The sequence below is a fragment of the Fundulus heteroclitus genome, chromosome 22, assembly GCF_011125445.2.
Source record: "Fundulus heteroclitus isolate FHET01 chromosome 22, MU-UCD_Fhet_4.1, whole genome shotgun sequence".
NCBI lineage: Eukaryota > Metazoa > Chordata > Actinopteri > Cyprinodontiformes > Fundulidae > Fundulus > Fundulus heteroclitus.
The window spans coordinates 17,053,626-17,067,462 of record NC_046382.1 but is presented as its reverse complement, the minus strand read 5'-3'; the positions used below and the strand labels follow the sequence as shown (position 1 = coordinate 17,067,462).

General features: G+C 39.3%; 1 protein-coding gene across 1 annotated transcript; it reads left to right on the top strand.

The window, feature by feature from the left end:
* Positions 1 to 368: 368 nt before the first annotated feature.
* tbxtb (T-box transcription factor Tb) lies at positions 369 to 8,128 on the top strand. The gene is made up of 8 exons (XM_012859226.3): positions 369 to 713; positions 817 to 1,081; positions 3,302 to 3,436; positions 3,713 to 3,774; positions 3,850 to 3,911; positions 3,998 to 4,174; positions 4,360 to 4,492; positions 7,387 to 8,128. Exons 1-8 carry the CDS (start codon positions 508 to 510, stop codon positions 7,655 to 7,657), a joined length of 1,311 nt encoding a protein of 436 aa, XP_012714680.2. The 5' UTR covers positions 369 to 507; the 3' UTR covers positions 7,658 to 8,128.
* The last annotated feature ends 5,709 nt before the right edge of the window (positions 8,129 to 13,837 follow it).

The window sequence follows — 13,837 nt, the reverse complement described above, 5'->3', positions numbered from 1 at the left end:
AACATTCTGCCAGTAAATGTGTACCCTTTTCTGAAATAACTGATTTTAAAGTAAATATTTCAAAACGTGGAAAATGAAACTGTTATAAGTCATTGCCTTGCTACTCATGACAGCTGGGACAGTGGTGACTGAGTGTGGAGGGCTAAACCCTGGGCCCTTCTTGAGGCTGAAGACCGGCCCTGGTCAGCCCTACCGCGGCCTGGCTGCTGCAGGTGTGGCTTTGATCTAAGTGTCAATATTTACAGGTCGATGTAATAAAGCTTCATTCAAATCGCTGCCATCCTGTGGGTCCTCAATGGCGCTGCCGCTCTCAGCCAATCAGCGACAAGCCCGCAAAGATCAAAGAGGAGACCGGGCCAACCACTTCTTCTCCAAACAGACATCCCGCCACGGAGCGGCTCGTCGGCCTATAAATCCGGGAGCTCCTCCCGGGAAATAAAAAAGGCTTTTAAATCCTCCCTCATAGTTTGGAGCCGTCCGCTAGCTGCCCTGGAGGCGTTTGACCCGATGGCGTCTGGCGCCGGCGAGTGTCCCGGCAAGGCCGCCCAGTACCGGGTGGATCACCTGCTCAGCGCCGTGGAGAGCGAGCTGCAGGCCGGCAGCGAGAAGGGGGATCCCACGGAGAGGGAGCTGAAAGTGGCCCTTGATGAACGGGAACTGTGGCAAAGATTTAAGGACCTCACCAACGAGATGATCGTTACGAAGAACGGCAGGTGAGCCTCGGATGGATGGATGGATGGATGGATGGATGGATGGATGGATGGATGGATGGATGGATGGATGGATGGTATTTATCTAGTGTTTCCTTTAATTAAGGCGGATGTTCCCGGTGCTGAAAGTGAGCGTCTCTGGGCTGGACCCGAACGCCATGTACTCCTTCTTGCTGGACTTTGTGTCCGCGGACAACCACAGGTGGAAGTACGTGAACGGGGAGTGGGTGCCCGGCGGCAAACCCGAGCCCCAGACCCCCAGCTGCGTGTACATCCACCCAGACTCTCCAAACTTCGGGGCCCACTGGATGAAGGCTCCGGTGTCCTTCAGTAAAGTCAAGCTCACCAACAAGCTCAACGGCGGAGGTCAGGTGAGCGCGGAGCTGGTGTCTGGTTATCTGGTCATTTTTATTATGGTGTGTAGTTTTCTATTAATTTAAGTTGTTACATGTATGAGTGTTTTTCATGGAAATTCAACCAAATTCTCTATTTTTCTCTTCATGTTTTTTTTTTCATAAACTGACATACTTATTAACATTTTTCACTGTGTGTGCCGCCAAACCCTCTACAAGGCATTTTTGATTACACTTAATATTTGATTTCTACGTTTTTGTTGTCTGGTAATTCCTTCAAAATTTCATGTTTTATTATTTTCCAGTTGTGTTTTTTTTTTCTCCATGACCCAAAGATCATATGAGGAGAAAAAAGACAAATTTTCACAACTTTTTTTTCACATCTTTGCACAGAAACGCCCCCAATAGTAATAGTAATAAGAATATTCTGATTTGCAACTTTTTGTCTTTCTCATAATATAAGATAATGCTTCTTAGAAATACACAAATTGAGGGTTTTTTTTATTTTCATATATCTGTAATATAAGGTGATGACTGAAAATAATAGCTACACTCATTGAAAGACATTGCTAAAAATATATACGCATACAAAATAATTTCAAACACCACTCAAACATTTTTGTGTTCAAGGCTCTTGGATGGAACAAGTTGTGAATAAATCGCCATAAACAAAACACAATGACTAGAAAGAAAATAAAAACAAAGATTTTCATCTATAGTTTTACTTTTTTTGTGTTAAAAAATCAGAGAACCCATTAGTATTTGCAATGTGTGGTGGGGGTGGAAGTTTATGATGGCATTCAATAAAAATAGAAAAAAGTTAATACATCATATTTCTATGTTAAAATATGGTGGAAAGAGATGGTGCTCAAAATTAAGGTGGTTAAATTAATGAATTAAATTCCATTAAGGTTTTAATATGTACTGAACACATTTAAATTGTATCCTATTTTTCAGAAATTTTACTCAGATCTATTTAATTGTGTTAAAAACTTACTGTAGCTTGGTTGTAACTATTCTGTTTAACAATATCTAGCAGAATAAATTTCCTGCACAGTTAACAGTTAGTAAACGATGATGTACGCATTTAAAAAGAATCAATCCAGGTTAATTCTCCTTCATTCAAAATCTTCAAGCTCAAACTGATACACCTGAAGGGTACATTTTTACACAGCCACAGTCATATAGAGCAGATACATTCTTGTTTATGTAGCTAATATTGTTTCTATGAACTTAAAATAGGAGAAGATGAAATTTCAGTAATTTGCAACATTTATTACTCATTTATAACTTTATTCCTGTTTTTTCATTAAGTCTCTAACTTTTCTTTACCTAGACTTAAAACATTACTGAATTATTAATAAACTTATAATACACTGTCAAATCCTAATAAGGTGGCATAAAGAGTACCAGGTTAGAGAAGCTTGACTTGTCAGCAAGTCGCTAAGGGAGCTAAAGTTCAACAAACTTAAATTCTCCTACCAACACATAAACTTTTTCACAACTTTTGCCAAAGTTCTTAGGTTCTACAAAGCCCTGTTTTGTAAAAGCTGTTTAACTGTAGCGTTAGCGCTGTTGTTAAATGAGGTAACACTTAATATAAAGTTGAATTTTTGGGTAAAACTCTCAACCATGAGTCTTAGTTTCAGTTTGGCCTTTACATTAATGATGTGGCTAATCTAGTTAAAAAGCCCCAGTTTGACTTTAGCGTTAGCTTGCCTGCTAATAATCTTAACTCTAGCTTTAGCACTGCAGCTATGCTTGGCATTACTGGATACAAATGAATGCTCTCACCCAAAGAGAAAAATTCTTGACCATGAGTCCAATTAATCAGTTTTATCTTTTTATTACATTTATATATTCATACACCATACGTCCCATGTAAGCATTTACCCTCTCCAATACAATACCACACACAATCAATGTGAATAAACTAATAGTTTCATGTCATTTGGAAAAGTCTTATCAACATGTTTAGGTAAGATTAGTTTTACAAAGAAGTAGGTGATATAAGAACCCAATCCTTTTAACATTGCATTTCTAAATGTATGTTGCTGGATGTAATGTTCAATCATTTTAACAGGAAATATTTAACGTTACCGAAATTCCTTTTTGTAGTGCACTCTGTCTCTTTTTACATTTTAGAATGCAAGAATTAAAACGTGAAACAAAAGAAAACATTTTCAAGTAATAACTTCTCTATCAACTTTTTGTTTTCTTTCTTTTTTTTTTTTAAAGATTATGTTAAATTCATTGCACAAATACGAGCCACGCATCCACATCGTTAGGGTTGGAGGCCCTCGAAGGATGATCACCAGCCACTCCTTTTCAGAGACGCAGTTCATTGCAGTGACAGCGTACCAAAATGAAGAGGTTAGTATAAATACAGCTTTTGTTCAGATTGGATGTTTCTTAGTTTAACCAATTGTTTTTTTTTAAGCTTATCATTGCGCTGCTTTTCTTTTAATCTTCTTCTTCTTTTGAGAACCCGTGGCACCCTCCTGGCCATGGTACCCCGGGCGGTCAACTATATCTCATATATCTCAAACTGTCGCAGGAAGAAAAAAAAAAAGTCAGATCGTGCAAGTACGCATATCATTTACGCTTGGCAAAGCCAACTGTAAAGTGTTTCTCGCGTTTACTTTTCAGATAACGGCTCTAAAAATAAAGTACAACCCTTTTGCCAAGGCCTTTCTAGACGCAAAAGAAAGGTGAGGCCGAGACAAAAAGTTTCATTTCATCCGCGTGGAAAGCAAAAGATGCAAACCGGACTTTTCCTTCTGCAGGAACGACAACAAAGACATGAGGGACGAGGCAAACGACAACCCGCAGTCTGGCTACTCTCAGTGTAATTTTTGTTTGTTATTCTTCAACGTATTCTGGTCTCCTTTCTTATTGGGCTTAAATGATGTTTCTTCTCGTCTGTGGAGCCAGTGGGCAGCTGGTTTATTCACGGCACGGGAACCCTCTGCCCCCCCACCAGTCCTCACGGTCAGTTTGGGAGCCCCATCCCCCTGTCGCCCTCCCACGGCTGCGAGCGCTATTCCAGCCTGAGGAGCCACCGCTCCGCCCCCTACAGCAGCCCGTACGCCCATCGGACCAACTCCCCCAGTGAGTCCCGTCGTCATACACGCACACACACGCTCATCCTCTCCCTAAACACGTGTCGCTGGGCATTATAAGGGTTTACATCCTTCCTGCTCTTGCGTGTTTGGGGCCACGGAGTTATAAAGTGTTTGTAACCACAGTAAACACAGTAAACACTGTGGTCCTTTTTTTTTTTTTTTATGTTGCAGCTGGCTACTCAGATAACTCATCCACCTGCTTGTCGATGCTCCCCAGCCACGATAATTGGTCCAGTCTACAGATGCCGAGCCACTCGACCATGATGCCCATGGCCCACAACGCCTCCTCCGGGGCCAGCTCAAGGTCTGTGGTCTCGTCTTTATTTGTTTTTTGCTGAATATGCTTAGAAACTCACACCAGATAACTGATAAGAACAAAGGAAAATAGATTAAAAAAAACATACGTGATCAAAACATAACTCAACAAATGCCAGAAGTGATTGTAGACAGTTTCCACACTATACCGTGTATGCGAATTGCACCTTTAGTAAAAACTATAAAATGACACATGAAACTTAAAACTATTTGTACATTTAGTTATATTAGTGGAGAAATGCAATCGACTCCAAGTAAAAACACACAAACTTTATCGTATTTTTCATGCATTTCAAATGACAGATCACGTAAAATCCGTAAGAGCTGTAAAAAAACATAACGATAGCAGTGACAACAGCAGAGATGTTTTGCAGAATAATGAATCCATCTGAATATTTTCAGTTTGTCACATCATAGCCACCAATTTTATTAAAGTGCACCATTGTGAAGTGGAAGAAAGAAATACATTATTACAAAATGACATCTGCACTTCTCAACCTATCGGAGCAACTTGACCGTATGGTGCGTGAGAAGTGGCCACCAAGCCATTTCCTCAGATTACATCAACAAATTGACCTTTACAATGCTGCACTATAACTGCAATAACTAATGTGCAATTACTATTTAATAACCTGTGCAATAACCCTGCTAAATAAGAGACTTCAGCTGTTATAGTCATCTCACTACCCCACTGTTGTTCTTTACCTGGTACCACTTTAATGCACAACGTCAAATCCATATGTATATAAGTCACCTTGAATGTACATAACTCATCTTAAATCTCTGCTTTATTTCTTTTTCTCTTTTTCTTCTTCCTTTTCCTCCTTTTGGCAACTTCTTTTGATTTTGAGCCGGTGTGACACGTGAATTTCTTATCTTATCTTATCTTATCTTATCTTATCTTATCTTATCTGGAATGCTGGAAGGTCTGAGAGGCTGGAATAGCTGCAGATGGAGGATTCTTTGATAAGAGCAAAGTTTGAAGGACAAGATTATTATTTAAAGTACAAATCATTTGCGACGTTTACATGGACAAAAGTCACTGGAATAAAAGTCCGCTCCGAATAAAAATGTGTCATGTAAACAAACATCGGATTAAATAGGAATGAAATTTTAATCCTAATGAGAGGGGTGGTTTATGCCGATTGATAATCTGATGTACATGTAAAAGCCCGAGTTATTCAGAACGTGGCAAACTAACCCGGGTGCTCATATGCACTCAACGTAAAGGTGACATATTAATGCGTTGGTGAGTAATAGTGGAAATATGTCGCGAAGCAAAACTGTCGGGGCTCCCAATACAACCTTTGTGTTCGAAAAAAGAAAAGAGCTTAAATTTGTTGCTTGCTCAGTAATGTTTAAACCGTAATTAGAACATCATGCAAGTCGAGCCTGGGTCCTCAAAGACAAATTAACTCATATCATACCGCATTGTTTACTATTTTCATTTAGGTTTTTACGCCGCTAGTGGCTTGTTTTTCATATAGTGGGCTGACAGGAAAGGGGGGTACGAAAGAGGAGGAGAGACATGCAGCAAAGGACCACAGGTTGGAGTCAAACCCGGGTCGGCTGCGTTGAGGACTAAGGCCTTCGTACATGGATCATGCACACTAAGCACTGCGCCACTGAAGCACACCCATTGTTTACCACTTTTGTAGTTTAGCAAAGATGGAAGTGCTTCTTCTTATGTGTTTTTTTTAGAGGAATTTGATAACTGTGCATGTGAAAGTGGTTCTATCCTGAATAAAGCCAGGTGCATATAACCACACATTATGATCGGATTAATTGATCCGATAAACAGTACCATCCGGTTATTTAATCCGAAAACATTTTAGTCCGACTGTCAATTTTTGTCTTGCCTATATTTTCTATTCGTTTTGGAACTCATTTGATTAATGTGGGTCTTTCTTAGAAAAATGCGACCCCAAACTTTTGAGCTGTAGTGTACATACATAACTCTGTCAGAAATTTTAAAAGAATTGCAAAATGCCATGTGGACGTCTGATCCGCCCCCTCTAAAGAACAGTCTTTGGGGGTGGGGGGGGGGGGGGATATTAAGACGCTTTTCTGTCTTAATACAGAACAGAAAAGCGTTCCCACACCATGATGTGGCCACCTCCATGTTTCAGTGTGGGGGGTGTCGTGTTCAGTGTTTGTTTTCCCACCACACATATCATCTCGCACAGTAATTTTAGATGGATTGAGAATATTTTGCTTTAAACCTGCCTGTTTCCTCCCTGACTTGTCTGCTGTGCTCCTTTATGATGCTTTCTGTTCACTCACGTTCTCTAACAATCCTCCGAGACCTTCGTAGAACAGATGCTGAAATTAAATTACACAAAGGTGGAATCATTTTGTGTCTTCTGACAAAAACGGACGACATTTGATTTAAAGATGGGTGCGCACAAATGCATGCCACACTTTTTACATTTTCATTTGTTAAAAATTTTGAAAACCATGAATTACTTGTCTTTTATACACTGCTGTGTGTTACTCTGACTCATAAAATCATAACATAATGCACTATAGTTTGTTGGTTTAAGGGGTATGAATACTTTTTGCGACACGTGAATAGATACCCTAGGTCAGATCTTTTTATTTTTTTTCTAAAAACAGGATTATCAAGTCAAATCAAATGCTTTATTGTGAAAGTGATAAACATCAGTATTAATTTAGTTTGATGTGTGACTCAGGACAATGCAAAAAAAAAAAATGAAAGCTGGGTAGCACACAAGGGATGATGCAAAAACATTACAGACAGACAAAAAGCAATGTGAGCCATTAGATTAGATCATTCATCAGAGTGATAGAAAAAAAAAAAGATTTTATCTACACTGATTACTGTTGACATGTTTGATCTGCTGCATGCTTGTTTCTGTGCAGTCAGTACACCAGCCTGTGGTCTGTGAGCAACTCACCGCTGACTCCAGTGTCCCAGAATGGGGCGTTGAACAGCTGCCTGGGCTCCCAGCTCCTCCGAGGATCGTCCGGCCACTATCCCGGTCTGCCTCACTCGGCCACAGGGCCCCCCTCTGGCTCTCCCATGTATGACAGCGGCTCGGCCCCGGAGGTGCAGGACGCTCCTCAGTATGAAGCCTCACCCCACGGTCGGCTGCCCTCTGCTTGGACCCCCGTTACCCCGCCGTCCCTTTGATTAGAGCATCTGAGGATGGACTGGGACCTTCTCTTGTTACTTTAAGGAGGAATAGACTTCTAGGTTTAAAGAAAAAAAATTGTTTTGGTTGGTGTGGACTATTTCAGGGTGTACTCTTTTCCTAAAAACAGGTTCTATAAGAAGATCCAGCAGAGGATTGATTCAGTCTTAAAACAAATCTCAGTTTATTACTTAAGAGAAAATGCTTTTTTATTAGTTGATCTCTTTGATCTGCTTATATTAAGCACAATATTTAGAGCAGGAAACAATAAAGCTTTAATGACATGAATTAGGGATTAGAAATGTTTATACTGTAAATGAGAAATCAGCTTAAGCTCTGTAAATACATGTTTTCTTTGATTTTTTAATTTTTTTTTTTTTTACCAAATGTAGTCTTTTGAAAAGCTGTGGTTTAAAGAGAAATAAAAAAAAATCTAATTTTCAGATGATTAAAAGCAGACTTTTTAACTATTTGTGTCCTTTTCTTCTTTCTGCTTCCCTGTACATCAAACAGCTGCTTGTTTAAGATGGCTAACGTCATCCTACTCTGTGGCATTGTCCTTCTGGCTTTGTGAAGTATGAAGTGGGTCCAGAATAGGGAGTGTCAAATGTGGAGATGAAGTTAAATTTGTGTATGAATTTGTTTATCTAATGGCAGGTCATCAGAAAAACCATGGAGAGTCTCACCATATGCATACTTTAAAGATAACATCTGATTAGAGGATTGGAAACACCTTGTTTCATCTTATTTTTTAGCCTTTTATCATTGTTGACAGCATCCTAACTACTAATCTGATTTATGTAATTTGGATGTTATGCGTTAGACCATAGTGCATAGTTGTGAAATAGGAGAAAGATTATACATGGTCTTTGAAGGCTATTTTACAAATAAGAACTGGAAAAGTTTTGCATCAATTTGAGTTGGTAGTTTGTAGAACAACCTGCTGCTGCAACCACAGCTGTGAGTCTTTTGGGGGTGCATCTGGACCAGCTTTGTACTTCGAGAGACAGACATTTTTGCTCATTATTCTTTATGAGACAGCTCACACCAAGTCAGACCGTGTGTGACTTTGAACAATATCAATATTTGAATCATGCGACAGAGAATTGGATTCGGGTTCCAGCTCTGACTAGGCCGTTCTAACACACGAACATCCACCAATCCAAATTATTCCAGTGTTGATTTAGCTGAATGTTTACGATATCCTGCTGAATGTGGAACATCCACCCAGGTCTTCAAGTCTTTTATTTATATAGTGCCAATTCATGATACATGTCCTCTCAATACAAATTCAAAATTCAAATTAAATCAGATTATACAGATTGGTCAAAAAGTTTCCTATATAAGGGAACCCAGCAGATTGCATCAAGTCTAGACAAGCAGCGTTCACTCCTAAAAAAGCGAATAGCCACAGGGACAGTCATCTGCATTGTCCATGGCTTTGCAGCAATCCCTCATCCCTCCAACAGACTTTCTTACAGTATCCCCCTGTATTTAGCTGCAACCGTCTTCCCATCAACTCTGTCCAGCTTTCCTGGTCCTACAGAAGAAAAGCATCCCCACAGCATGATGCTGCCACCACCTGATCAGAGGACCTTCTTTCACATCCTTGCTGTGTCCCCTACATGCCAAACTGCTGAAAAGGCCTCTTACCCTGAGGTTTCACTGAACGTCGCAGCAACTCCGGTCAATCAGAGCGGTTCCACGCGATTATGGAGGACCAATCCTGCCATAATTAAAAATACACACAGAAATAAATGAAGGACTTAATAATATAAAATGGCTTAAGAAAAGTGTCTAATAATATTAATTTGTGTGCCATTTAATGTGACAAAATAATAAAAATAAGATATTTCTTCAACAATTCATCAATTATTCATCAAAAAATATATATTTTAACTTACACTTTTATTTTTACTTTTCTTCTTGCTTTTATGCTGACTTATTTTTAACCCTTGTATTTCTGAAACAATCATTTATTTCTGCCTCTAACATTTCTAGCTGTTTTTTTACCCAAAGGATTTACACCTGCCCTTTTATTTCCTTTTCCCCTTTTTCCACTTCGTGTATTTCTAGTTCTTGTATTTAAAGCAACATTTTTAAAGCATGTTTTTACTCCACCATAAATATTTCTTTCTATTTTATTTTAAACTTATATTTCTGAAACATATATTTATTTCTGCCTCTAACTTTTCTAGCTGTTTTTTTACCCTAAGGATTTACGCCTGCCCTTTTATTTCCTTTTCCCCTTTTTCCACTTTGTGTATTTCTACTTCTTGTTTTTAAAGCAACATTTCTAAAGCATGTTTTTCCTCCACCATAAATATTTTTTTCTAATTTATTTTAAACTTATATTTCTGAAACAATCATTTATTTCTGCCTCTAACTTTTCTAACTGTTTTTTTACCAACCCAATTTTTGCCTGCCCTTTTTATTTCCTTCTCCCTTTTTTCCACTTCTTGTATTTCTACTTGGTGTTTTTTTACTTCCTCTTTTTCCACTTTGTTTATTTCTACTTTGCGTTTTACTTCCTCTTTTTCCACTTTGTGTATTTCTACTTCGTGTTTTTTTTACTTCTTCTTTTTCCACTTTGTGTATTTCCACTTCATGTATTTCTACTTGGTGTTTTGTTACCTCCTCTTTTTCCACTTCGTGTATTTGTGCTTCGTGTTTTATTACTTCCTCTTTTTCCACTTGGTCTGACTGCAGCTGTTAATGTTAATACGATGGCAGGGAGGGAGGGGGGAGAGGGGGGCGGTGTCACCGGCAAAGCTTCACAACTATTGGCTAAGGCCTGCCTCCCCGGAAACGAGCCTGCATCAGCTGGCCGCTTTCCCAGAATGCACCGCGGCCGCAGCTTGCTTATGGACAGCGCTAACAGAGATCACAGTGGTAAGTTAAAAAATACCTTTTCTGCTGCTGTTGTTCTTTAAAAGTACGTTTGAGGCAACAACATTATACTTTTAAGCTTCCCTATATGGCCTGTTTACAGAGTTAGTGTGTAATTTAAAAAGAACAAGTCCGACATGAGTGGACCACAGTGATCCGCAGATTCATTCGGGAGCGTCAGAAAGCTATGGTGCGTTCAGGAGCATGGGACATTTCATATTTACAAGGAAAGAGGCATAAAACGGAACAGAACTTCACTCATACAATATTTTGTCTATCCAGAAACAGTGTGGGCTTTCTTACAATACTGAATGCTCTATAATTGTATTTCGGTTATTTTTTTATTATGCACACCTGCTAGCTTTTTATTCTGAAACTTCTAATGTCCCATGCTCCTGAATGCACCATAGCTTTCTGAATGCGCTGTGCTGTGTAGATAGATTCACGTCTGATCTTCCGCTTAAGACAAAGCTTTGCAGTTTCAAAACTCATGTCGGCTCTCACGGATTACTGTTGTGTGAATGACAAGAGACCACAACAAATAAATCAGCCATTCCTCTAGGGAACGCAAAAGTATTCTGAGGTAACGCAAAAAAATATATATTTTCCCCATGTCCCCTAAAGGGCTCTGTATACACTTCCCTCGGCCTTGTCGTGTGTCAAGTGCTGCTGGTTCTGATGCCGTTTTTTGTTGTTTTAATTCGGCAAAACGTTCATTTGTTTTGTGTTTATCTCACTGACTTGTGTTGCTTTATTAACTCAATACTTGCTGGAATAAATTATCTCCCAAGGACGACAGCAGCATTAAGGACAAAACGCATAAGCAGAAGCAGTTAGTTATCAGCTATTATATAGGTTACAAAATATGTTCGGTCTGCGAGTGTCATGTTAGTTACACATAGCAGAAGCAGTCGTAATATTGCCTAGCTTTTAGGTTTAACGTGGGTTCTGTTGTCTGTTCATCTTTTATTATGAAGTATTACATAATTGACATTTATATTTTAAACAGGGACCACAGAAGGAACCCAGGCCCTCATCAACTGGCGTATTCCCAATGAGGGCCTATTTACAGGCTGGAGGAACTCCTCCAAAACCAAATGGCAGTAAGTAATTTTTATTTATGTCTGCCTAAATGTTTATGTTCAGCTCTTGTGACACTAAACTTGTTTTCTATTCAACTAGTGATTTTGGCTACCAAAAGGGCCAATAAATATTTGTCCCTTTTAGAAAAACTTGACAAGTTTTAAATAAAATCTATAAATGTTTTTCTTATCTAAGTGAGTTTCTTTTGAGCAAGGACACAGAGAATTGAGAGGGGAAAGAAAACAATTGTAACAGTGTAAAAAGACATTTATTTTATACAAATGATTTTACTTTGGAACAGAGTCAAGATGTAACATGTTCAGAACAATTAACATAAGATTTAAAACAAATAATTAACTTTTATAAACACCATGGACAAAGAGAACACCCACAAACATACAATTGATAAATAACAGGAATGGAAATTAATTTACTGATTTAATTTGTTTTACAGGTAGTGGAAAAAAAATTAAATGAAGCAGCATGTGTACATAACTACAACTGATCTAGGTTAGGTCACATGTAGGCTTGTTCACTTAAACATGCAGCCAGCTCTGCCGGGCTGCCAGTCTGGCTCGGAGGCAGCTTCCAGACAGCTTGCTGTCTTCAGCCGCCGGATGCCATCCTCTTCTGGGTAAACCTCCTCCTCCTCCACGTCAAGCTGGTCCCCTGCCTCTATACTAATATTGTGGAGGATGCAGCAGGCGGCGATTACTTTTGGGGCAAATGTCGGGCGGACCTCCAGCGCCCTAAAGAAAATGGAACGCCACCACGTCTTTATAGCACCAAAGGCACGCTCAATGTTTCTTGCCTTGGCGTGGTGCCTGTAGTGGCGTGCCTCCACTTGGACTGTACCAAATATAAAATAACTTGTAATTTAGGTAATATGCTGATATGTCTTAATGTTCTATCCAATTAATATAATCTATGTATCAATTTTGTGTCATTGTTGGCTCTATTTAAGGACAAGAAGGTAAGAGATCTTAATGGCAACTGGCGGGCGATAGGGCGTCAGGGAGGTGATTGGGTCCAGGAGGCATGGGAACGCACCATTGCAGTGTAGAAAAAACATCCCTTAGGTGGGTATAAAGCATTTTTATACAACGGAGAGCGCCACAGTACCAGTGAGTGATGGACAAAGCCTACATTGTCGATGTAAACATTCAAAATCTTTCCCCGTGCGTCACACACACCCTGCAGGATGATTGAAGGGAAGAGTTTTCTGTTTAAATAACATTTCTTTTGTGGCTCTGCAGGCGGAACAATTCGCACGTCACCCACCAATGGCACCGACTGCTCCTTTGAGCGCCTCGATCCTGGCAAGGCAGGCAAAACCAGCACCCACTCCCTCCAAATCTTGTCTTTTTGGGAAGAAATTTTTTTTTTTAATGATCCCCATCAAGGAGTTCATGACTCTGTGCACCACCTGGCACACAAGGGCATCACAAAGATGTCGGCTGTTTCCCTATAGGATGCACCGCCGCCAGCCAGAAGAGGGTCACCAGCACTCTCCTTATCCTCACATGTTTTGTTGGTGTTTCTTCCTGTAAATAAAAAATGCCAAATGTTACCATAATTGGTTTTTAATTTCTCACCTTTTCATATCATAAAACTATACCTGGTTAACATGTAAATTAATATAGTTCTCAAGAAAGAAAAAGTAAAATGTATAGTCCTGTAAAACTAGTCAAGTATAGCAAATGTAACAAATGGCTTCTCTTCTCTGGTGTTTTTATAATGTACAGATTCTCATTGTAAGATGTATTGATTAATTTTGCCATTTCACTAAGAATGAACTGAACTAACTGCACATAATTTATAGATTAATCACTGTAAAAGTGGGCAGACAGAAATGACTTTTCCTATCTTAATGATCAATGCTGTGGTCAGTAGGTACAACAAAGTACCCTAACCCTGCAATGTTATGTTAAAATTGTGTTTTCGTTTTCCCATGAGTTATAGAGAAATGGTCACAATTTCAACCTTATCACTTGTTCAATACCATCCTCAATGTTTTTTTTTAAGATAAAAGTAGGAAATAGGCATGTTAATCTTAAAATGACTACCAGTTGGCACAGTTGGGCTAGCAAAGCAACTCAAGTCAGTGAGATAAACACAAAACAAATGAACGTTTTGCCGAATTAAAACAACAAAAAACGGCATCAGAACCAGCAGCACTTGACACACGACAAGGCCGAGGGAAGTGT

What these genes read in the sequence shown, in the direction of transcription:
- tbxtb (XM_012859226.3), top strand. Translation starts at nt 508, where the DNA reads ATGGCGTCTGGCGCCGGCGAGTGTCCCGGCAAGGCCGCCCAGTACCGG. An exon ending in ATCGTTACGAAGAACGGCAG is followed by an intron (nt 714 to 816) that starts GTGAGCCTCGGA and finishes CCTTTAATTAAG; the next exon opens with GCGGATGTTCCCGGTGCTGA. An exon ending in CAGCGTACCAAAATGAAGAG is followed by an intron (nt 3,437 to 3,712) that starts GTTAGTATAAAT and finishes TTTACTTTTCAG; the next exon opens with ATAACGGCTCTAAAAATAAA.